This window comes from Schistocerca nitens, chromosome 6, assembly GCF_023898315.1.
Source record: "Schistocerca nitens isolate TAMUIC-IGC-003100 chromosome 6, iqSchNite1.1, whole genome shotgun sequence".
In the NCBI taxonomy this organism is placed as follows: Eukaryota; Metazoa; Arthropoda; class Insecta; order Orthoptera; family Acrididae; genus Schistocerca; species Schistocerca nitens.
In genome coordinates, this window is record NC_064619.1 from 577,090,890 (window position 1) to 577,115,025 (window position 24,136).

Sequence of the window (24,136 nt, forward strand, 5' to 3'; positions counted from 1 at the left end):
GAAAGTCGGCATGGCTGTGAATAATTCGTGTGTGTGTGTGTGTGTGTTTGTGTGTTTGTGAGTGTTTGTGTGTGTTTCTTTGTTTGTTTGTTTGTGTGTGTAAAACACCTTCACCAGTAATCTAATGACTGAACCGCAGTACATATTCTATAGCAGAGTGGCCCTAGTGTAGTTATAATATAATTACTAAATGCAGCCGTTGATAAAATCCAGCCGGTCCGCCACTCGTGGTCGTGCAGTAGCGTTCTCGCTTCCCGCGCCCGGGTTCCCGGGTTCGATTCCCGGCGGGGTCAGGGATTTTCTCTGCCTCGTGATGACTGGGTGTTGTGTGATGTCCTTAGGTTAGTTAACCGAGCGAGGTGGCGCAGTGGTTAGACACTGGACTCGCATTCGGGAGGACGAGGGTTCAATCCCGCGTCCGGCCATTCTGATTTAGGTTTTCCGTGATTTCCCTAAATCGCCCCAGGCAAATGCCGGGATGGTTCCTTTCAAAGGGCACGGCCGACTTCCTTCCCCATCCTTCCCTAATCCGATGAGACCGATGACCTCGCTGTCTGGTCTCCTTCCCCAAACCAACCAACCAACCTTAGGTTAGTTAGGTTTAAGTAGTTCTAAGTTCTAGGGGACTGATGACCATAGATGTTAAGTCCCATAGTGCTCAGAGCCATTTGAAGCATTTTTTTTTAAATCCAGCACTAGATTAAACTCTGCTGGGAAAGGTTGTTATAGCAGTCAGCATAAACGAGAAACGAATAACCGTAACAGGGGTAGCTATAGTGTCCATTATAAATGGCTTGGTGGAAAGAAATGTAACTAATGCCTCTGTAAAGAAGAGTGTTACGCAGCCGCTAGATCTGTTCTGTGGTCTGTTACTATCACTGGCCATGAGGTGCACTTAGGTATAAACTGTGAAAACAACGGCGTTACTCACAGAGGACGTCGTTCTGAGGCATCCACTTCTGAGCTCGCACGTTGCGTGGCAGGTGCGGCAGGGCAGCTGGGTCTACTTTCCAGAGGACGTTCTGAGGCACCGACGCCAAAGCGTCGAGAATTGCTGTAAACTTCTCCTCTGGCAAATCGTCAGGCTGCACCAGGGAACCGAAGCTGAAGTAGATCACTCCCTGAGGACTATTATCCAGAAAACTCTGCAGATCCTGAAAAGAGTAATAGAAACGAATTAAGGACCAATTACTGTCGTTGTTGTTGTGACACTGGGGGCAGAAGCTAGTCCTTTACAGCTCTTGACGCTAGTCCATCCTGTGCAAGGCTCTTCAGCTCTGTGTAACTATAGCAGCCTCATATTGCTGTCAAGCCCTCGTCACCCTCTACAAATTTTCCTCCCCACACTTCCCTCCATTACAAAACTGACTATTCCTAAGCAGCCGATCCATTATTTTAGTTGTATTATGCCATAAATTTCTTTTCTTCCAATTAAAATCAAAACCTCTTGGACAATTAGTTATCCACTCCAACCAATCTCATCTTCAGCATTCTCGTTTACACCATTTGTCAGTTTCAGGCAGTACTGCAAATACTTATGGAAAAATTTCCTAATACTTAAATTCATGAGCTTCAATGGATTGGAAATAACAGACAACCAGATAAAAAATACAAATTTATTTAACCTTGACCATGATTTCGATAGCTTTAAAACTGTCTTTTTCAAAAGGTATTAGAGCTATTAATAATTGTTACGACATTGTGTATAGAACAGACATGGTATCGTTACAATAAACAAAATTACAGGAAATGTTTACAAGTAATTTTAATGAAGCATAGTCACGTAGAATCACATATTATTTATATCCGATGTGGGAGTCGTTGACTGTCTGTCGCATGTGCGGGTCATCCACTTACACACATTTAAAATACATTATTTAAAAGTTGTAGCTCACAACTTTACCTCTCGATGCAGATCTTTGCGCTGTGTTTGTTTTCCTCAAAATTGTATATTCAGTAGCAACACGTCTTTCATTTTGTTGTGTTACAATGTACACTTAGTCATCCACAGTTAGGTGTATCCTCAACATTTTAGTGATGAACCACCTTAGGGTAATCCTTCTCATTTTTATTTTTAGTGTCTTTCATTCATCCTATAACATCATGATTTCTAGATACGAGGGTGGTTTGAAAAGTTCTCGGTATCACCAAGACAGGTCAGCGCTAGCGCAACGAGTTGTTCACGTGATATTCATTGGACTGTTGCCTGTCACGTCAGTACTCTTGAAAGACATCTGTGGCAGTGACGTGTCTGTTGTTGTTCCCGTGTTGTGATTTACGAAGATGGAAAAAATGGTTCAAATGGCTCTCAACACTATGGGACTTAACATCTGAGGTCATCAGTCCCCTAGAACTTAGAACTACTTAAACCTAACTAACCTAAGGTCATCACACACATCCATGCCCGAGGCAGGATTCGAACATGCGACCGTAGCGGTCGCGCGGTTCCAGACTGTAGCGCCTAGAACCGCTCGGCCACCCCGGCCGGCGAAGATGGAAAAAAATCTCGATTCGAGCAGTGATTAAGTACTTGGTAAAGAAAGGTATGAAAGCGAAGGACATTCATGCCGATTTCCAGAATACACTGGGGGACTCTGTTCCTTCATCTTCAACTGTTGCCGAGTGGACAAATGAATTTAAATTTGGTCGGGAGAGCTTAGATGATGATCCGCACAGTGGTCGGCCGAGATGTTCACTACTCCAGAAATCGTTGCAAAAGTGCACAAAATGGTCATGGAGGATCGCCGATTGAAAGTGCATGAAATTTCTCACGCTTGCCATATCTCATCTCAAAAGGGTGTATCACATTTTAACTGAAGAATTGGAAATGAAAAAATTACCTGCAAGTGGGTGCCGCGACTCTTGCGGCTGGTTCAAAAACGTGTGAGAATGGACACATCGGAACAATGTTTGGCCCGTTTTAGGAGAAATGAAAAAGATTTTTTGCGCCGGTTTGTGATACCACAGATACAAAACAACGGTCAAATCAGTGGAAACATGCTGGTTCTCTGTCACCAAACAAAACAAAGACAGTTCCTTCGGCGGGAAAGGTTATGGCATCAGTGTTCTGGGTTGCGAAGGGGATTCTGTTTGTAGATTATCTCCCCACTGAACAAACAATTACGGGATAATACTATGCTAACCTCCTGGACAAATTGCAACAAAGGATATGCGAAAAAACTCCAGGTTTATCAAAGAAGAAAGTCATCTTCCATCAAGACAATGCGCGCCCGCACACATGTGCCGTCGCCATAGAAAAATTACACGAACTAAGACATGAATTGTTCCCAAAACTGAAAATTGTTCTTGGTCGGCGAAGATTCACTTCAAACGAAGAATTGATAGCCGGTGTTGACAACTATTTTGCCGGCGTGGAGGAAACTCATTTTCGAGTTGGGATCAAGGCACTGGAACATCGCAGGACCAAGTGCATTAATCTAAAAGCATATATACACTCCTGGAAATGGAAAAAAGAACACATTGACACCGGTGTGTCAGACCCACCATACTTGCTCCGGACACTGCGAGAGGGCTGTACAAGCAATGATCACACGCACGGCACAGCGGACACACCAGGAACCGCGGTGTTGGCCGTCGAATGGCGCTAGCTGCGCAGCATTTGTGCACCGCCGCCGTCAGTGTCAGCCAGTTTGCCGTGGCATACGGAGCTCCATCGCAGTCTTTAACATTGGTAGCATGCCGCGACAGCGTGGACGTGAACCGTATGTGCAGTTGACGGACTTTGAGCGAGGGCGTATAGTGGGCATGCGGGAGGCCGGGTGGACGTACCGCCGAATTGCTCAACACGTGGGGCGTGAGGTCTCCACAGTACATCGATGTTGTCGCCAGTGGTCGGCGGAAGGTGCACGTGCCCGTCGACCTGGGACCGGACCGCAGCGACGCACGGATGCACGCCAAGACCGTAGGATCCTACGCAGTGCCGTAGGGGACCGCACCGCCACTTCCCAGCAAATTAGGGACACTGTTGCTCCTGGGGTATCGGCGAGGACCATTCGCAACCGTCTCCATGAAGCTGGGCTACGGTCCCGCACACCGTTAGGCCGTCTTCCGCTCACGCCCCAACATCGTGCAGCCCGCCTCCAGTGGTGTCGCGACAGGCGTGAATGGAGGGACGAATGGAGACATGTCGTCTTCAGCGATGAGAGTCGCTTCTGCCTTGGTGCCAATGATGGTCGTATGCGTGTTTGGCGCCGTGCAGGTGAGCGCCACAATCAGGACTGCATACGACCGAGGCACACAGGGCCAACACCCGGCATCATGGTGTGGGGAGCGATCTCCTACACTGGCCGTACACCACTGGTGATCGTCGAGGGGACACTGAATAGTGCACGGTACATCCAAACCGTCACCGAACCCATCGTTCTACCATTCCTAGACCGGCAAGGGAACTTGCTGTTCCAACAGGACAATGCACGTCCGCATGTATCCCGTGCCACCCAACGTGCTCTAGAAGGTGTAAGTCAACTACCCTGGCCAGCAAGATCTCCGGATCTGTCCCCCATTGAGCATGTTTGGGACTGGATGAAGCGTCGTCTCACGCGGTCTGCACGTCCAGCACGAACGCTGGTCCAACTGAGGCGCCAGGTGGAAATGGCATGGCAAGCCGTTCCACAGGACTACATCCAGCATCTCTACGATCATCTCCATGGGAGAATAGCAGCCTGCATTGCTGCGAAAGGTGGATATACACTGTACTAGTGCCGACATTGTGCATGCTCTGTTGCCTGTGTCTATGTGCCTGTGGTTCTGTCAGTGTGATCATGTGATGTATCTGACCCCAGGAATGTGTCAATAAAGTTTCCCCTTCCTGGGACAATGAATTCACGGTGTTCTTATTTCAATTTCCAGGAGTATATATATATATATATATATATATATATATATATATATATATATATATATATATATATATATATATATATATATATATATATCCACGTACAAGTGCTTCGCTTGCGTTTTTGTGATATTGTAAAGAGTTTGCTTTGTTTACCTGAGCCTGAGGGCTCTTTATAAGCCACATGACTTGAATGGAACACTTTTTTACCCCCCTCCCTTCTCCCCATTTCATCTTTTTAGTTTACATATTAATTCCACTAAGGAACATGTACTTGTGATATCACACACGCTGCTCATTGCAGCTACGCGCATGCAGGATGTGTGACAAGCCTTCAAAGATGTTAGAATCACAGTCAAAATCTACCTGGTGCTTGGGAGCCTCCTTAGCTGGAACCACAATATTGTCTTTCCGACTATATTTCTTTCCCTCGCTGCCTAGTTTCTTCCTTTGACTTTGAGCACTCCGTTTTTGTGCAGTTTTCCTTTCCATTTTGGAATATTTTGTATTATTTACATGCAATAATTACTTCAGCAATTCCCTATGTTGCAAAGAAGCCACAGACCTTGTACATCAATCGTCAGTTGTTCACACAAGTGCACGCCAAGAGACTAACAGAGAGTTGGCGCATGACTCATTATTTGAACTTCGATGTTGGTGTTAGACACTAGTGCAATCTTTAGACAGCTGTATACACTGATTCCCGATGATCTGGCAGTTTTGTCAGAATAAATGTCATTGGTCTTGATGACATTTACAGCGGAATTTTTTGGCGCTTCGCCCGTTATTTACTCACATGCCAGAAATGCATGTTCGAACATAAAACCAGATACTAGGCTAGCCTGCAGGTGCAACACTTTTGTATTTGCATCTGAGCAGTATCCTCCACAAGCTCAGTCGTGGTCAGAACAATTTTATGTGTAGTTGTGAGTGCATTATTTCGGAGCTAAGTGAATTCGAACATGGGCAAATTTATCGCGCTCGCATGGTGGGTACTTTCGTAACAGAGGTAGCCGAAGTGATTGTTTTTACGAGAGTCACCGTATCGAAGATTTATACCGCATACAGGGACAGTGGAAAAACATCATCTGCTAAGCCACAACGCGGGTGAAAGTGTGTGACGAGGTATCGCAACGAACGGTCATCGAAGAGTATTCCGACGAAAAATAAGATGACAGCTGCAAAAAGTCGCTGCAGAGTTGAACGTCGCACTCGCGACCCTTGTCAGCACCAAAACAACAGGAAGGGAGCTACAGAAGCAGGGAACTGCAGAGCGAGCAGGAATTCGAAAATGGGTACTCCACAAATTACATTAGAAGTGTAACACAGCCAAACACTCGGCGAAGTAAGGAACCAGAAAAAGAAATGTCGGGTACGGCATTTCTGCCATACATTCCCAGAGTGACGGACAGAATCGGCCGTATATTTCGCAAACATGGCGTAAAGACGATTTTCAAACCGACAAGGAAGATCAAAGAGTGTCTTAGATCGGCGAAGGAGAAAAGAGACCCACTTGCAATGTCGGTAATATACCGTATACCATGCAAATGCGGAAAAGTTTATGTCGGAATGACTGGACGATCCATTAACACCAGGATCAAAGAGCATAAGCGACATTGCAGGTTGGGGCAGGTGGAGAAATCGGCCGTGGCAGAGCACGCACTGAATGAAACCGACCACGTAATAAAATTCGCCGACACGGAAATTCTGGCTGTAGAGAAGCACTATCACACGCGCTTGTTTAGAGAAGCTGTAGAAATACAAAAACACGCGAACAGTTTCAACAAGAAAGAGGAAAGCCTTAAGGTAAACGGATCCTGGCTTCCCGTACTGCAGCGAACGACCGTCGCAGGTAGCAAGAGGAGAACCGCACCGGAAATGACCGCGGAGAAGCCCTCGGACGTTGGCGCGCCAGGTACATATAGTCTGCGGCCGCGAGCTCGGCTCCAGTTCACCACCGACAATGTAGGGTGAAGCTTTGACAATGCCAGCCACTCGTGCTGGCGAAACGTCAGAAAAATCATTAGATGAACGTCGGCCGAAGAACCCGAGACAGAAGCCAATAGGCAGTTTGTCAATTCGAAAACCACTCGTCAGCTATGCAAATGCCCGTAACAGGAAAAAGTGCTGACAAAGCCATGAAACCTGGGCTATGGATCCTGGCAACCACAGCTACTAGATATCAATATTAATAAGCCTTTGTGATCCACTTTGGAGAGGAGGGTGTGTGATTGCTATCCATCTCCGTCACCGTTGCCTGAACTTGTTGGTATTTTGTAGCAAGAGTGGTATAACATTCCCTTGACCTTGGAAGAATGTCATTTGGCCATATGAGCCTTGCAGCAAACCGATTCCAACTTACGGCAGAGTGGTAAGGTACCAGGGGACCGAACTGCTGAGGTCATCGGTCCTTAGGCTTACACACTACTTAAACTAACTTACACTAAGGACAACACACACACCCATGCCCAAGTGAGGACTCGAATATTCGACGGGGAGAGCCGCGCGAACCGTGACAATTGGCATATGTCTCTTTGAACTCTCTGCGTGGTATTGAGGTATCACAGTGGCCATCAAGACCAGTCTGTCCCTGGTAGAACCCGTGTGGCAACATCTCGGACGTCAGCTGCGTCCCAGTGTCAGTGTTCAGGCTGTCAAGGACCAGTTACAACAGTCTGAGTCGTCTTGCTTCAGGAGAGCAGACAAACGCCTTATGACACACTTACCAACCGAATTAGTGCATCCAGGCGTGAGGGTGTGCAACGTCAGACTGACAAGTGAGCTGCTAATGCCAACTTCTTTGTAAATCTGATTCGATTTTGTAATCACCGAAACAACATCACATACCCTCGCAACCCAAGTTTCATTTCGTCCGCCCTCGCCCTCGCACCCACACCCATCCCTCTCCCGCCCCCTTATGTCTGCTTCACTATTTTTATCAGACAGTGTACGTCTTACAATGCGTTTTTTATGAGAGGAACTACCCTGTAATCAGTAACACCTCGTACTGCTGTCGCAGTGGAGAGTGTTGTTGCACTGTCCACGTGTGTTTTTTCGTAAGTGCTCAAAAGAAATTCTTTGAAGAGCACGCTCTTATAGAGAAAGTTATCACGTAGTAATAAACTTGTGTCTTGTAGAGTACAAGGGTTTGCTTCTACTGGCGTGACATTGAGACCGTATACTGGTGATAGCTTATAATAAACTGAAGCAATCAGTTGAAATTAGTAAAGTTAACAATTGGCCACCGTTGGAAACTGACTGTAAAGCAGAGAATACGTTATTTCAAAGTGCAAAACCATTTTGTATTGGTGTATTAATTTCAAGTTTAGAGCCTAAGAATGTAATCAGAGTGCAATAAAATATGGTTCTTTTATGGTAAAGTATAGAGTAGAAAATTTACATATTGTAGGTGATGTGTCGGCAGCTGGGCCAACACCTTGTAGATAGAGGTGGCTTAATGCACGCTAAACTAACGCAGACGGGAGTGAAGTACTGGAACAGGATACGTAATTAATGCTATGAAGAAAAGTACGTAGCTGGAATAATACTTAACTTTACTGGCTTGTTCTTGTACATCTCTTGGTAATACAAATGAGTCTCTCTCTAGATATGGATTAACTGCGCCTTGCTAGGTCGTAGCTATGGACTAAGCTGAAGGCTATTCTATCTGTCTCTCGGCAAATGAGAGGAAGGCTTCGTACGTCTAGTCGCTAGCAATGTCGTCCGTACAACTGGGGCGAGGTCTCCTCAGTCTCTCGAGACCTGCCTTGTGGTGGCGCTAGGTCTGCGATCACACAGTGGCGACACGCGGGTCCGACATGTACTAAGGACCGCGGCCGATTTAAGTTACCACCTAGCAAGTGTGGTGTCTGGCTGTGACACCACAGTAGGGACCTTAGATTTTAAATAGAGGTTTACCATTTATAGTTTGTGAAAAAGTTCGCAGTCTATTATTCACATACCCATCGGAAGTTATGGTTTGGCGGAAAAACCCTCTGTCCCATAACGGGTATTGCGCTGTTTGCACATCACACTTGAGGTTTCACATTATGCAGAAATCTGGTGCCTATTGCTGTGCGAGTTCATGTATCCTGATGAATGTAGCCACGTTTCATCATAAAAAGAGCTACTGATGATCAACCTCTCTATTAGGTGCAGACTGCAAAAGCCAGTTGCAGTACTGAAGTCGTCAAATATTATCTCAACTGATCTGTCGATGCACCACCGTTAGTTTGTATGGTTTCAATTTGAAGATATGCTACTGGCACAGCAGTATGAAGTGTTAAATGGCCCTAGTATTCTCTGGCTCCAGTGCGAGACCGCTCCTAATTCGTCTCGTTCAGTTTCGGCCAAAGACCGATTCTTTTCGTACCACACTATCTGGACAACGCGCAGGACCCTCATGCGGTGAACATAGCCTGGTTGAGGGGCTACTGGTTCCGTCACAGTGCCGGAGACAGCCCTTGCATCGTCTGCGAAGCACCATGTACTTGTGTATCTACATACATACCCCGCAAGCCACTGTACGGTGGGTGGCGGAGGGTTCCCTGTATCACACTCAAACAGAACTAGGAGAAAAAGATATCTTTATGCCTCCTTATCAGCCCTAATTTCTCGTATTTCATCTTCGTTATTCTCACGAATTTCTAAAATCATTGGGGGAAGTGGCAACAAAACGACTATTCACGTTGGTGTGTAGAATATATGAGTCTGGCGACATACCATCTGACTTTCGGAAAAGCATCATCCAAACAATTCCGAAGACGGCATAAGCTGACAAGTGCGAGAATTATCGCACAATCAGCTTAACAGCTCATACATCGAAGCTGCTTACAAGAATAATATACAGAAGAATGGAAAAGAAAATTGAGAATGTACTAGGTGACGATCAGTTTGGCTTTAGGAAAAGTAAACGGACGAGAGAGGCAATTCTGACGTTACGGCTAATAATGGAAGCAAGGCTAAAGAAAAATCAGGACACTTTCATAGGATTTGTCGACCTGGAAAAAGCGTTCGACAACATAAAATGGTGCAAGCTGTTCGAGATTCTGAAAAAAGTAGGGGTAAGCTATAGGGAGAGACGGGTCATATACAATATGTACAACAACCAAGAGGGAATAATAAGAGTGGACGATCAAGAACGAAGTGCTCGTATTAAGAAGGGTGTAAGACAAGGCTGTAGCCTTTCGCCCCTACTCTTCAATCTGTACATCGAGGAAGCAATGATGGAAATAAAAGAAAGATTCAGGAGTGGAATTAAAATACAAGGTGAAAGGATATCAATGATACGATTCGCTGATGAAATTGCTATCCTGAGTGAAAGTGAAGAAGAATTAAATGATCTGCTGAACGGAATGAACAGTCTAATGAGTACACAGTATGGGTTGAGAGTGAATCGGAGAAAGACGAAGGTAATGAGAAGTAGTAAAAATGAGAACAGCGAGAAACTTAACATCAGGATTGATGGTCACGACGTCAATGAAGTTAAGGAATTCTGCTACCTAGGCAGTAAAATAACCAATGACGGACGGAGCAAGGAGGACATCAAAAGCAGACTCGCTATGGCAAAAAAGGCATTTCTGGCCAAGAGAAGTCTACTAATATCAAATACCGGCCCTAATTTGAGGAAGAAATTTCTGAGGATGTACGTCTGGAGTACAGCATTGTATGGTAGTGAAACATGGACTGTGGGAAAACCGGAACAGAAGAGAATCTAAGCATTTGATATGTGGTGCTATGGACGAATGTTAAAAATTAGGTGGACTGATAAGGTAAGGAATGAGGAGGTTCTACGCAGAATCGGAGAGGAAAGGGAAATGTGGAAAACACTGATAAGGAGAAGGGACAGGATGATAGGACATCTGCTAAGACATGAGGGAATGACTTCCATGGTACTAGAGGGAGCTGTAGAGGGCAAAAACTGTAGAGGAAGACAGAGATTGGAATACGTCAAGCAAATAATTGAGGACGTAGGTTGCAAGTGCTACTCTGAGATGAAGGAATTCGTGGCGGGCCGCATCAAACCAGTCAGTAGACTGATGACCAAAAAAAAAAATTCTTACGCGCAATATATGTTGGCGGTACTACAATCGTTCCGCACTCGGCTTCAGATGCTGATTCTCTAAATATGCTCAAGAGTGTTCCTCGAAAACAACGTCGTATTCACTGCAGGGATCACCATTTGAGTTCCCAGAGCCTTTCCGTAATACTTTAGAATAACCAGTCCTATATGCAGTCCACTTACTATATCAATCACACTTCCCCAGAATCTTCCCAACAAACCGAAGTCGACCATTTGCCTTCCGTACCACAGTTTTCACATGCTCGTTCCATCTCATATCGCTCGGCAACTTTACGCCCAGAAATTTAAATGACGTGACTGTGTCAAGCAGGACACTACTGATGCTGTATTCGAAAATTACGGGGTTTATTTTCCCTATTCATCCACGTTAACTTTCATTTTTCTTACATTCTGAGCTATTTGCCGTTGTTAACATCAACTAGAAATTTTTTCTAAGTCGTCTTGTATCCTCCTATGGCCACTCAACTCCGGCACCTTACCGTACATCACAGCATCATCAGTAAACAATCTCAGATTGCTGCCCACCCTGTCCGCCAAATCATTTAGGTATATTGAGAACAACAGCGGTCCTATCACACTTTCAAGGGAACTCCTGACGATACCCTTGTCTCTGATGAACACCCTCCGTCGAGGACAACGCACTAGGCTCTGTTCCTTAAGAAGTCTTCGAGCCTCTCACACATCTGGGAACCTATTCCATATACTCGTGCTTTCGTTAACAATTTGCAATGGGACACCATGTCAAACGCTTTCCTGAAATCTAGAAATGTGGAATTTGCCTGTTGTCCTTAATCCATAGATCACAGTATATCATGTCAGGAGAACGCAAACTAATTTTCGCGCGAGCGATGGTTTCTAAAACCGTGCTGTTTCGTGGACATAAGCTTCTCGGAATCAAGAAAATTTGTTATATTCGGACTGAGAATATGTTCAAGAATTCTGTAGCAAGCCGATATTAGATACATTGGTCAGCAATTTTACAGGTCCGTTCTTTCACCGTTCTTAAATACACCGATCACATGCGCTTTTTTCCAGTCGCTTGGAACTTAGCGCTGGGCGAGAGATTCGGGTTAAGTGCAGGGGGTGTAAGGGGCCAACACAGTGGAGCACTCTCTGTTATACCGAAATGGGATTCTATCTGGGCCCGGCCACTTATCTGTTTTCAACAATTTCGGTTATTTTTTTACGCCAGGGCTCCTTATTACTACGACGTCCATAAGGGACTCCATTTGATTGTCAAACCACGTTAAGTTTGTACGATACTCCTAGGTGAACGAATTCTTAAACGCGAAATTTTAAACTTCGCATTTCGTTTTGCTACCTTCAACTGCCATACCAGACTGGTCAACGAGTGACTTGATGAAATCCTTAGACCCGCTTAGCGATTTTACCTAGGACGAGAATTTTCTCGGGCTCACTGCCAGACGTTTTGCTAAGATATGACAATGGTAGTTGTTGTATGCTTCGCGCATAAATTTTCTCACGGACGCACAAATCTCTAATAACTTTTGCCTGATGTCATTTCCGCGTTCTCTTTTGAACCGAGGGTCTAATAGCTTACGCTCTCTCAGCATTTTCCAAATATCTTTGTTAATCGACGGTGGGTCGTTTCCATTCTTTACACATTTACTAGGCACATAACTCTCCGGACCACGATTTAGAATCTGCTTCAACTTTGCCCGTAATTCCTATACGTCCATCTTTCTGGAACTAAATGTTATTTCGATGTGTAAGTGAGATGCTAACAACAGCTTATTTGCTTTTTTAGCAGAAATACTCCCCTAGCCTTCTTGACTGATTTCTTAACTTACGCAACCATAGTTGCTATAATAACGTCATTATAGGTAATCCCAGTTTCTATACAGACGTTGTCAACAAGGTCGGCCTGTTTTTGGCTACAAGGTCTAAGACAGTTTCATTGCGTTTGGGCTCCCGAAATAGATGCTAGATGCTCAAGACAAGTTTTCAAAAACCTTGTTCAAAAGTATTTCGCACGACTGCCTGCCTGTATCCCCTGCAATATTTCTATAATGTTCCCAGTCTACACTGAAGCGCCAAAGAAACTGGTACAGGCGTGGGCTTTCAAATACAGAGATATGTAAACAGGCAGAATACGACGCTGCCGTCGGCAACGCCTATGTAACACAACAAGTGTCTGGCGCAGTTGCTAGATCTGCTATCGCTGCTGCAATGGCAGGTTATTAAGATTAAAGTGAGTTTGAACGTCGTGTTATAGTCGGCGCACGAGCAATGGGACACAGCATCTCTTAGGCAGTGATGAAGTGCGGATTTTCCCGTACGACGATTTCACGAGTGTACTGTGAGTATCAAGAATCCGGTAAAACATCAAATCTCCAACATCGCTGTGGCCGGAAAAACATCTTGCAAGAATGGGACCAACGACGACTGAAGAGAATCGTTCAGCGTGATTGAAGTGCAACTCTTCCGCAAATTGCTGCAAACTTCAGTGATGATCCATCAACAGATGTCAGCGTGCGAACCATTTATCGAAACATCACCGATATGGGCTTTCGGAGCCGAAGGCCCATTCCGTGTACCCTCTATGACTGCACGACACAAAGCTTTACGCCTCGCCGGGGAGTGGACGCCGACATTGGACTGCTGATGACTGGAAACATGTTGCCTGGTCGGACGAGTCTTGTTTCAAATTGAAGCGAACGGATGGACGTGTGTGGGCTTGGAGACAACCCCATGAACCATGGAGCCTGGTTGTCAGTAAGGGACTGTTCAAGCTGGTGGAGGCTCTGTAATGGTGTGCAGCTGGAGTGATATGGGATCCCTGATACGTGTAGATACGACCCTGACAGGTGACATATGCGTAAGCATCCTGTCTGATCACCTGCATTCATTCATGTCCACTGTGCATTCCTACGGACTTGGGCAATTCCCGCAGGACAATGCGACACCCCACTAGTCCAGAATTGCTACAGAGTGGCTCCAGGAACACTCTTATGAGTTTAAATACTTCCACTGACCACCAGACTCCCCAGACATGAACATTATTGGGCATGTCTTGTAACGTGCTGCTCAGAAGAGAGAGATCTTCACCCTGTCGTACTCTTATGGATTTATGGACAGCGCTGCGGGATTCATGATGTCAGTTCCCTCCTGCACTACTTCTGACCTTAGTCGAGTCCATACCACTTCGTGTTGCGGCACTTCTGCGTGCTCGCGAGGGCCCTACGCGATATTAGACAGGTGTGCCAGTTTCTTTGGCTCTTCAGTGTATACCTATACTCGGTAGATTGTTGTTGCCTCCAACTTGTATTGCATGATCTTGGTAGTTACGTGGTACTGAACGTAGACGTTCTTTGAATGACTGTAGAACTGTCGCAGCGGAATCGGGTGGCTTCACTGTCGCACTCAACTTCGATCTCAATAGACACAATAATTTTGTTAACTGTAATGAACACTCCTCCTCCAGTGGCGTGTATCTGTCTTTCTGATGTACGTTTCATGACTCGCTAAACACTCCACAGCTTTCCAATTCGGGTTTTAGCCAGCTCTCTGTCCCAAGAATAATTTGAGTGTAAGAACTTTTCTGGAGGGCAGTAAATTCGCGAACCTTGTTAAGAATACGTCGACAATTCACAAACGAAATTTTGATAGTCGGAATTTCTTTACTCTGAAAGCGATGTAACGTCTCTTTCTGCGCATCGACTGGCGAATGTTCGTCAGAGTACGTCAAACTGCCGCCTGGCCTAAAAAGCCGTCGTGTGCACGCCACAGGTACTCCACTACCCGAGTAGCTGCTTCCCTTGTATAGTGGTCCTATGACCTATCAAGGGGAATCCTACAGGTCCCCACCCGATAGCGCAGGTCTAGAAATCGGATGCCAAGACTGTCACAGAGTCGACGAAGCCTTTGCTTGAGGCCCTCCACTCGGTTCCAAACCAAAGGACCCCGACAACTCTGATAACAATGCTGTAAACAGCGAGCTCTGCTTGTACCGTGCGCGCGGGGCCAGCAGCCTTCACCTCCTCCGGCAGCCGCTTGTATGAACTGCGCGTCGCCTCAGCACCCATGCAAAGTGCGTCGTTAGTGGCGAAGTGAGCCACGGTTTTCAAACGACTGCACTCTCCACCCTCGATAGCCGCAAGCAAGACCGCCTCCACATCTCGGATGAAGCCCCCCCCCCCCGATCCCCCCTCCCCCCGCCCCTGGTCTTCCGCTTCTGAACGCTATCTTCTTAAAGGGCTCCATATGCGCTTAACGTTGTTGCTATCGATAAGTAGCAGACCCCTACCCCTGTGCGCTTGCTCAGAACCTTCTGAACGAACAGTGACCTGTCCATTCACAGAGTGAATAAGCGAGCCTCCACACTGGCCCTCCACTTCGAGCAAGGCGGCCGCGTTACCACCCGCCACTCACCCTGCTGTGAGCGTGGGTCCACTAGGAGGTGCCTCGGCAGCAGAGACCGCGGGCGAAACAAACGCTGCGTTGTCCCATGCGACGCGCCGGATTCTCCGCCACCGCTACACGCCGAGGCAGCAAACTGAAGGTGACTGGCAGTAATCAGAAGCGCATTCAGCTGTTCGCGAACTGCGTCCAGCTCCTTGTGCGTCCGCACAAAGACTGCACGCATCCTCCTCATCCTAGCAAGACTAACAGAAGAAGTAAACCATAAAGGCAGACAGAAACCTAGTATGCAACTTGCTGCCCACCTGATGTGTCGCCAGTGGACGCTGATGCCTTAATGAGCTATGTAAGCTATGTATCTTGCTGAACGGACAGACGCTAGTCTTCAAATCAGAACAAATGAGCTATTACTGCGCTATAGGCTGAATGAATTTACAATTGTAAAACACGAGATTACTCTTCTTAAATAGAAAAACACGCAAGAAATTTAAGAAATATACTACTATGACAACACAGAAATAAATAAATACCTAACTTGCCGCTCTGGAGATGTGTATCAGCAGACAGCTGGGACCTGACTGAGGACATCCTTCTCATAGAATTATTTCTGTCTTCTTCATTTCTGTACAACTACTGCAATCAGCATCCACTCAGACCTGCTTACTCCGTTCGAGGTTTGGTCTCCATCTACAATTTTCACCCCCGATACTTCTCTCCATTACCAAACAGAAGTCCCTTGATGCCTCAGTATGTGTCGTGTCCTGCCAACCGAGTCCTTCTTTTAGGCACTCTGTCCCACAATTTTCTTTTCTCCCCAGCTCCATTTAGCACCTTCGTATTTGTTGTTCGATATAACCATCTAATCTTCAGCAATCTTCTCTAGCGCCACATTTCAAAAGCTTTCTTCTCTTCTTCTCTGAACTGCTTATCGTCCACGTTCCATTTCCGTCCAAGGCTTAGAATAAAATTGATAATCATTGTTAACAAATTTCTCTTTTTCCAGAAACGTTTCTCTTGCTACTATACTACTTTTGGAGTCTTATTTCGTAATCTAATTTCCTCAGTCTCACTTGATTTAATTCGACTACATATCATTATCCTCGTTTTACTTGGGTTTCATCTTATAACCTCTTTTCAACACAATTTAATTCCTATTGAACTGCAAGCCCTTTTCCGTCTCTGGCTGAATTCCAATATTACCAACAAACTTCAGTCTGAAACTCTTCCCTCCGAATTGTAATTAGCTTTCCAATTTCTCTTTGGTTTCCTTCACGGCTTGAGCAATGTACGTGTCGAATGACATAGGGAAGAGACCACAATCTTTCAAAATTCCAAAGGGGGCATTGCAGTTAATGTTTCCAAAAGCTTATTATTCGTAAACGGTTGTCTCCCTACATTTATTTTTGTTTTATTAATAAGATCTGCTGGTACGCTTGATTTAGGTGGAATATTCTACAGGAATTCTCTTTTAATTCCTTTAAAAGCCTTTTAGAAGTCAATAAAAGCATGTCTCAAGTAACGAAAGGTCCCTTCCAAGGGATCGCACAAAGTTACTGCGCTTCACGACTCTGCCTCCTCGGTAATAAAGGAATGTTTACCTGGTTAATTTTGCCTGCTAGTTGACTAGTGTTGCCATATAAAATCGAGATTTACGGATCTCATAATCGCGACAGAAAATAAAAAAATAAATTGACCTAACAGCGTAAATTTTCAGTAATTAGAAAATAATTTCGTTTTAATACATAACGAACAAAGCTGATACAGTGGTACAGCTAAGAGTCAATAGAGTCAAAGTACCGTTATGTTCATCAGAAGTACCAGCTTTAGGCTGATAATGAAGAATTTCCAACACGGTTCAGCACAAGTCAAGAAAGTACTAATTGGCACGTACGAGAAGTCGCGGACAGTGAATGATCGATAGAAGATTGAAGTTGGAACACACTTCAGAAAGCAGCGGCGCGGCAGTAATAATACAACAGTGGAAACCATGCAGCCGAGGGCGCAACGTACGGCTCGCGCATGCACTGAGGAGATCCTCATAGTTCACCACATTGTAGTTTTCTTGGTTACCGCCATCGACGTGTTCAAGTACTCGGTTTGGAACTGGACGTACTCGATCAGTTTTCAGTGCATATGCACTACATTTACTACAGTTAGCGATGCCCAAATGTCGTGCCATTTGGCTTCCTGCACAGGGTCGTAAATACAGTGACGGGGATCCTGGGGCTAGCGCCTACATTGCCATCCCCAATCCACTCCATTCCCAGCTCAACAAAACATCGCCCACACATCGTCTTTCATAGCCAGACTCCCCCTTCCCCCTATATCCTACACACGCACATGCAATACGTTACAACATTACTCCAGGCGGTCTCATCCCACTTGAGTCAAGAAGTGAAAGCTGTAAGAAAAGCTTTAAAAAATTAGATTTTAAATACGAGGGCTATTCGGAAAGTAAGGTCCGATCGGTCGCGAAATGGAAACGACTATGAAAATCCGATAAAGCTTTGTACAGATGTGTTGGGTAGTGTCTCTAGTATAACCCCAGTTAGCATCACGTCGCTCTTCTCATTTCTGAGCTCGCAGTGAGTGCGTAAAGATGTCTAGAAAATAGTGTCTGCCGCCAAGTACGAGGGCCTGGTGAGAAATTTCGCCTGAAGCTATGCAGCTAACATTACATAACTGTCGTGCTGTTTCGTCTTCAAGACAATTCTCAGCCGCATTCTGCAGGGGCAATGAAGATGCTCCTGCATCGTTTTCAAATGGAAATGTTAGATTACCCACAATACAGTCCGCAATTGTCTCCCCCTGAGTTTCATCTCTGGTCACATGAACCGCTGGTTATGAAGACAACATTTCGGCACAAGACAACGAGCCGTAGGCCAGCGTAGAGAATTGGCGGAGAGCACTGGCGGCTGCCTTCTATAGCGAGGGTATTGGAAAGTTGGTACAACGCTACGATACACGTCTAAGTCGGATCGGCGACTATGGAGATAAGTAGCTGCAAGGTGTATCTAACTGTTGCAAATAAAACATTTTTGATTTTTACCGTGGTTTCCATTTCGCGACCTATCGGACCTTACTTTCCGAATAGCCCTCGTACTTTTTCCCCCATTTATCCAACACAGAACACATAATCGTACCAACATCACTGTACCTAACAAACACCGCACACGGTCCTAGGTACATTTTAATCCATACTGCTATATAAAGACAAGTTGCTCTTTAACGACCGATTAACTTCAAACTTTTACTGAAACTGTAATGAAAAAATTCGACAAATTGTTCTGTAATTACGAGGCGTGTTTTTTAAGTAAGTACCGTTTTGAAATTAAAAAAAGACGTGCTAAGATATCTCAATAATTTCATTTTTATATGAAAGCCTGTACCTTAATCTACGCACTGGCGCCATTACAGTCTGATTTTTCTTTGTTTACGTTGTCTACTGAGTGTTTAAGATGCCTCCGATAATCGTGAGTCCCGCCGACTGTGAAGTACGGGCTGTTATATGATTTCTTAGTGCTGAAGGCCTGAAAGCGATCGATATTCATCGTGAGATCTATGCCGTTTACGGAGAAAACATGAGTGATGGAATGGTAAGAAAGTGGGTGAGAGCATTTAAAGATGGCCGCACTAATGTGCATGATTAACAACGGAGTGGGCGTCCATCGGTCATTAATGAAAGTTTGGTGCAGGAAGTGGACAATAAGATGAGAGAAAACAGACGCTTTAGCATTTCCTCCTTGCGGGATGTCTTTCCTAATGCTTCTCGTAGTGTTTTGTATGGCATTGTGACCGAGCACCTGAATTACCGAAAATTGTGCGCACGTTGGGTACCGAAAATGTTGACGGATTTTCACAAAACCAAACGTATAGACAGTGCACTGACTTTCCTTGAACGGTACCACAACGACGGTGACGATTTCTTAAGCCAAATTGTTACGGGCCATGAAACGTGGGTGGCCTACGTCACACCAGAATCAAAGCAATAGTCCGTGGAAATTGAGGAAGGGCATCGTTTTGCTGCAAGACAATGCCCGTCCGCATGTGGCGAATCAGACCAAAGACCTCATCACATCTTTTCGATGGGAAACTCTAGATCATCCTCCGTACAACCCCGATCTTGCGCCCAGTGACTACCATCTGTCACTGCACTCGAAGAAACATCTGGGTGGTCAGCATCTTCAAGACGATGACTAAGTCAAAACAGTGGTGATGCAATGGTTAACAAGTCAGGTGGCAGACTTCTGTGAGGAGGGTATTGAAAAACTGGTACAACATTATGAGAAGTGCCTCAATATTGACGGAAATTATGTAGAAAAGTAGATTAAGGTACAGGCTTTCATGTAAAAATAAAATTATTGAGATATCTTAGCACGTGTTTTTTAAATTTCAAAACAGTACTTACTCAAAAACACGACTCGTGTAATAAATGGTATTTGTACCATAACTAATTTCCTACGACTTTTCAGGGTTCACAAACTTAAAATACAAACCATTTGTAATTTTAACGAACTATAATTATAAAGTATTTTTTGTAATAATCTGAAGATGGACACTTGGTCCGAAACCGATCGTATCGAAATAAAGGGAAGCGATCTAGAGACTTCAACAGTAAAAATATCATAACAATGGATATAAATGAAAAAATAGCCTCAGGGTCAAGATGTCTGTACTCACTAAGCAACCCACTCAAAAGTAAAGCTTTGTCAGTAACCACAAAGCTGAAGATATACAACACTATTACCTGCGCCACAGTACTGTGCGGTTGAGAAAGCTGGACGCGTACCAAGAATGAAAGAGAAAAACTGAATGTTTTCGAAAGAAAAGTAATGAGAAAAATTTGGGGACCTGTGTTGGAGAATGGCGTATGGAGAATTCGAAAGAACAATGAAATTTATCCGTTAATGAAGCAACCCACTATCAACCAGAAATTAAAAAGTAGGAGACTGCCATGGGCTGGACATGTGGCCAGAATGGAAAACAGAATCATCAAGAAAGTATTTGAAGGAACTCTCCAGGCAATAAGACCATTGGGCCGACCTCGTACAAGGTGGAAAGATGACATAGAGAAGGACATCGTAGTTTTAGAAGTTTCCGCAGGGTGGAGAGAGGCTGCGAGAGATGGAAGGCGGTGGAAGCAGATTTTTGATGCGGCGCGTGGTCTACAGGGCCTGTGTTCGCCGAGAAGAGAGAAGAGAAAGATCGAGAGACTGAATTTGGACCTTTTTTTCAGGTGTAAATTTTCAAGCATGTTTAGAGGAAGCTGCAACCACCGGTAGTGGCATACTTTTCCACTGTATTAGGAACTTGACAAAATCATCCGAGATGATGGATGCTGACATCAACGACAGTGCATGCTGGTAGTTGCAAGGTTGTAGCGGGATTTCACGTAGAACTCGCCCCGACGTAGCAATAATTTCGCGACGTCATTGGAGCTTTCTGTCTGTTGTTGCAGTCTCTATATGGTTCAGGGCCTAGGCTGCAGCTGTACGCACCTGCGGCAGGGGCTTGGGGTCCTCGACGTGCAGTCCGCCGACCTCGACGAACGCCGGCACGCTGGGGACGGGCTGGTCGACGCTCCAGTGGCTGTTGACCAGCACCAGGCTGGTGTTGCGGATGATCTGCTCCAGCGGCGGCGTGTCGGCTCCCAGCACCTCGCGCAGCTTCTGGTCGACGTAACCACCCGACATCAGCCAGTCGACGGCTCTCACGTAGACGTGCATCACCGTACTGTACACCCTCTCCCAGAAGCTAAACGGCGCCTTCAGGGGCACCAGACACTGCTCCGTGTAGGCGGGGTGGTCGGGGTTACCCACCTGCAAACGGGAGTACACGGTGCAAATACTGGGCAGAGTACAGAAAACAGAAGTCGTGGTAACACTCTTAAGTCCTGGCATGTACTATACAAACCTATGCTAAAAAGAGACAGCTAGTTTCTGTCATATTTTAAGCAACTGTAACTCTTAGAAAGGTTCTACGACACATCAAACTCCCGAGTACCCAGTATGCGGGTTAACAGTGCACTGTGTCGCGATTTTTTGTTTTAAAAAAAGCGATACCTGAATGTTCTGTTATGCTAGATACACACGTGAGAGTTTTTCATTCTCAGAGAGCATTTGCTAGTAATACGTGTTGCACAAACCACGCCGATAATCAGCTCGCCTGTAGTGTTCGATAGTGAGGGAAGAACTCAGATAGTTATTCACATGAGTACTAAAAGAAATGTACTAAATTTCGATTACGTGATAAGTCACAAATCTGAGGGCTGTAAATTCAACTAAATACTTAGGGATTACAATTACAAATAACCTAAATTGGAACGATCACATAGATAATATTGTGGGTAGAGCAAGCCAAAGACTGCGATTCATTGGCGGAACACTTAGAAGGTGCAACAGCTCTACCAAAGAGACTGCTTACACTACCCTTGTCAGCCCTGTTCTGGAGTACTATTGTGCGTTGTGGGATCGGCATCAGGTGGGACTGACGGATGACATCGAAAAAGTACAAAGAAGGGCAGCTCGTTTTGTATTATCGCGAAATAGGGGAGATAGTGCCACAGACATGATACGTGAATTGGAGAGGCAATCATTAAAACAAAGGCCTTTTTTCGTTGCGACGGGATCTTCTCATGAAATTTCGATCACCAGTTTTCTCCTCCGATTTCGAAAACATTCTGTTGGCACCCACCTACATAGGGAGAAATGATCATCACGATAAAATAAGAGAAATCAGGGCTCGCACAGAAAAATTTAAGTGCTCGTTTTTCCCGCGTGCCGTTCGAGTGTGGAACGGTAGAGAGACAGCATGAAGGTGGTTCATTGAACCCACTGCCAGGCACTTTACTGTGAATAGCAGAATAATCATGTAGATGTAGATGTAGATAGTCCCTCTCTCGAGTTTAGACCTCTCGTGTAGACGGTAACCTCTGTCTCTCGAGAGCTGCTTGCAGTAGCTTTCAGACAAGAAAAGCTGTGTACCGGCATTCTTGGGAGAGCTGAGAGTATTGAGCGGCCATATTGCGTCCCAGATTTGTGCAGTATTTCACACTTTGTACGCTACCACATCTTGGTAATATATTTTTCTGTACTCTTGCACGCATTAAAGTAAATATACCCACGTAACTGTGTGTTTTGAGCCATAATATCTGGCCATGTCATGTTTCTGAGCGAATAAATCGCCTGGTTTACCTCCAAAACTAACAGCGCTAGTAGCATTTAGCATATTTCGAAAGTTCTAGGCTTGAACAATCAGTATGCGGCAAGTATCATATAATCGCAATTTGTGTCAAATATCACACGAGAACGTCGTAGACATATTATGTAGAATTAACAAACGGAAATAAACAGCTGTCACTGAACAGACTCGGCCCCACCTCATATGATAATATGCGCCACCGCAACACTGCAACACACCGCTCTATAAACGTATACTGGCATTGTCGGGACAGTTGAGGTTATGGTCACGACGGATACGCACTGTGAGTGAGTGTAAGCGACGTGTCGAGAAAAAAGTGCTGAAGAAAGCTGTCAGGAAGTGGAGTGAGTACGAAGTTGTGCATTTAGTTAGTCTGTACGAGGAAATGGCCAGCGTTATGGAATATGCCGTTATCGGACGACGGGAACTGAGATAAGAAGCAAAGTTAGTTGGCCGAAATGGTTACAGTTTTTAAAACCTGCACAGAAGAAATTTTACCAGGATACCCACAATTAAAGAACTCAGACAAAATAGTTTTATAACACAGATTAATTAATATAGAGAAACAAGTGAAGTTATGTTTGAAAGTAATCGGTTTGCAAAGCGGAAAATTGCAATTTAACTTCAAATAATACAGCTGTAGGCTATCTATAAATTTGTATGATGTGGTATTTATCTGTTGAAGAACAGACCTTCCGTACCGGTTCCTTAAGTCAATACAAGTAAAATGTTCAGATAAATATATTTCCACAAATGTGTGATTTAACAGATATCCGGCCTATTTGGCTTTTGAAAGTCTACGGGTGTCAAGATGAAACTGGTGTAATTTTATTTCATGGTAATTGTTACTGTACCAAGTGTTAAAGAGAATAAACGTAGCTGATGCTACAAATATTAGTGTCACAAGCAGACTGTCTTTAACGATAATGGATTTATGCACAGTAGTATCTAGACTGACTGTTTTGAGCCCAATTTCAAAGAGTATTTCCTTCACGTCTATCGTAGTCTTCGTCTTAAAATTTGTTGTGGATTTTCCATAAAAAAAAAACTCTGCAATGAGATTCTTGCATGCTCAAAAAACATCCCACCGCCTAATTCGCTCTCTTATCCAACACGAAAGTGGATATTTATGTTTTTTCTTTGCCGCTAGAAGTATTTAAAGTGCAGGTGCAGCCCGGTGCTCTTCTACCGCTACTTCCTCCTCATGCACAGCTATACGACAGAAACATCTCGCAGAAAGTGATCTCTCAGATCTCAAAGACAAAGTCACCGTGCTGTGTCTAAACTCTAAACGCTTAAGGCATCTGCTCTCGATGGACTCTCTGACACTACAAAAAGTACTCGTAAGGAATTATCAGACAGTAACTATCAGCAAAAATTTGTCCCTCGTGTAAAAAATTCTGCGAGTACTATCGTACCAAACTTAATGAGAGCAAAAAAGCCGCCACGTGTTTCGCAGCGCTTACAATTAGAACTGCAGTCGAGACGACATCAAGAAATTCCCTGAAAGCTTGCATAGCTGTTGCCAACTTTCAACCGCGAAGCGTTAGCGGCTGCCGGCGGAAACAGTAGTCGTCTACAGAGCTGGTACAACACTGAGACGTTGCCATAGAGAC

The 24,136-nt window shown here is 44.9% G+C and overlaps 1 protein-coding gene across 1 annotated transcript in view; it reads right to left on the reverse strand.

Annotated features, from left to right (window-relative positions):
* LOC126263484 (UDP-glucosyltransferase 2-like) overlaps window positions 1-24,136 on the reverse strand; it is an 80,366-nt gene that overhangs the window by 38,171 nt on the left and 18,059 nt on the right. Inside the window, exons 3-4 of the mRNA XM_049960576.1 lie at window positions 20,819-21,139; window positions 932-1,154 (exon numbers count right to left, since the gene is read on the reverse strand). Of these exons, the coding sequence (XP_049816533.1) occupies window positions 932-1,154; window positions 20,819-21,139 (544 nt within the window). The remainder of the gene's footprint in view (window positions 1-931; window positions 1,155-20,818; window positions 21,140-24,136) is intronic.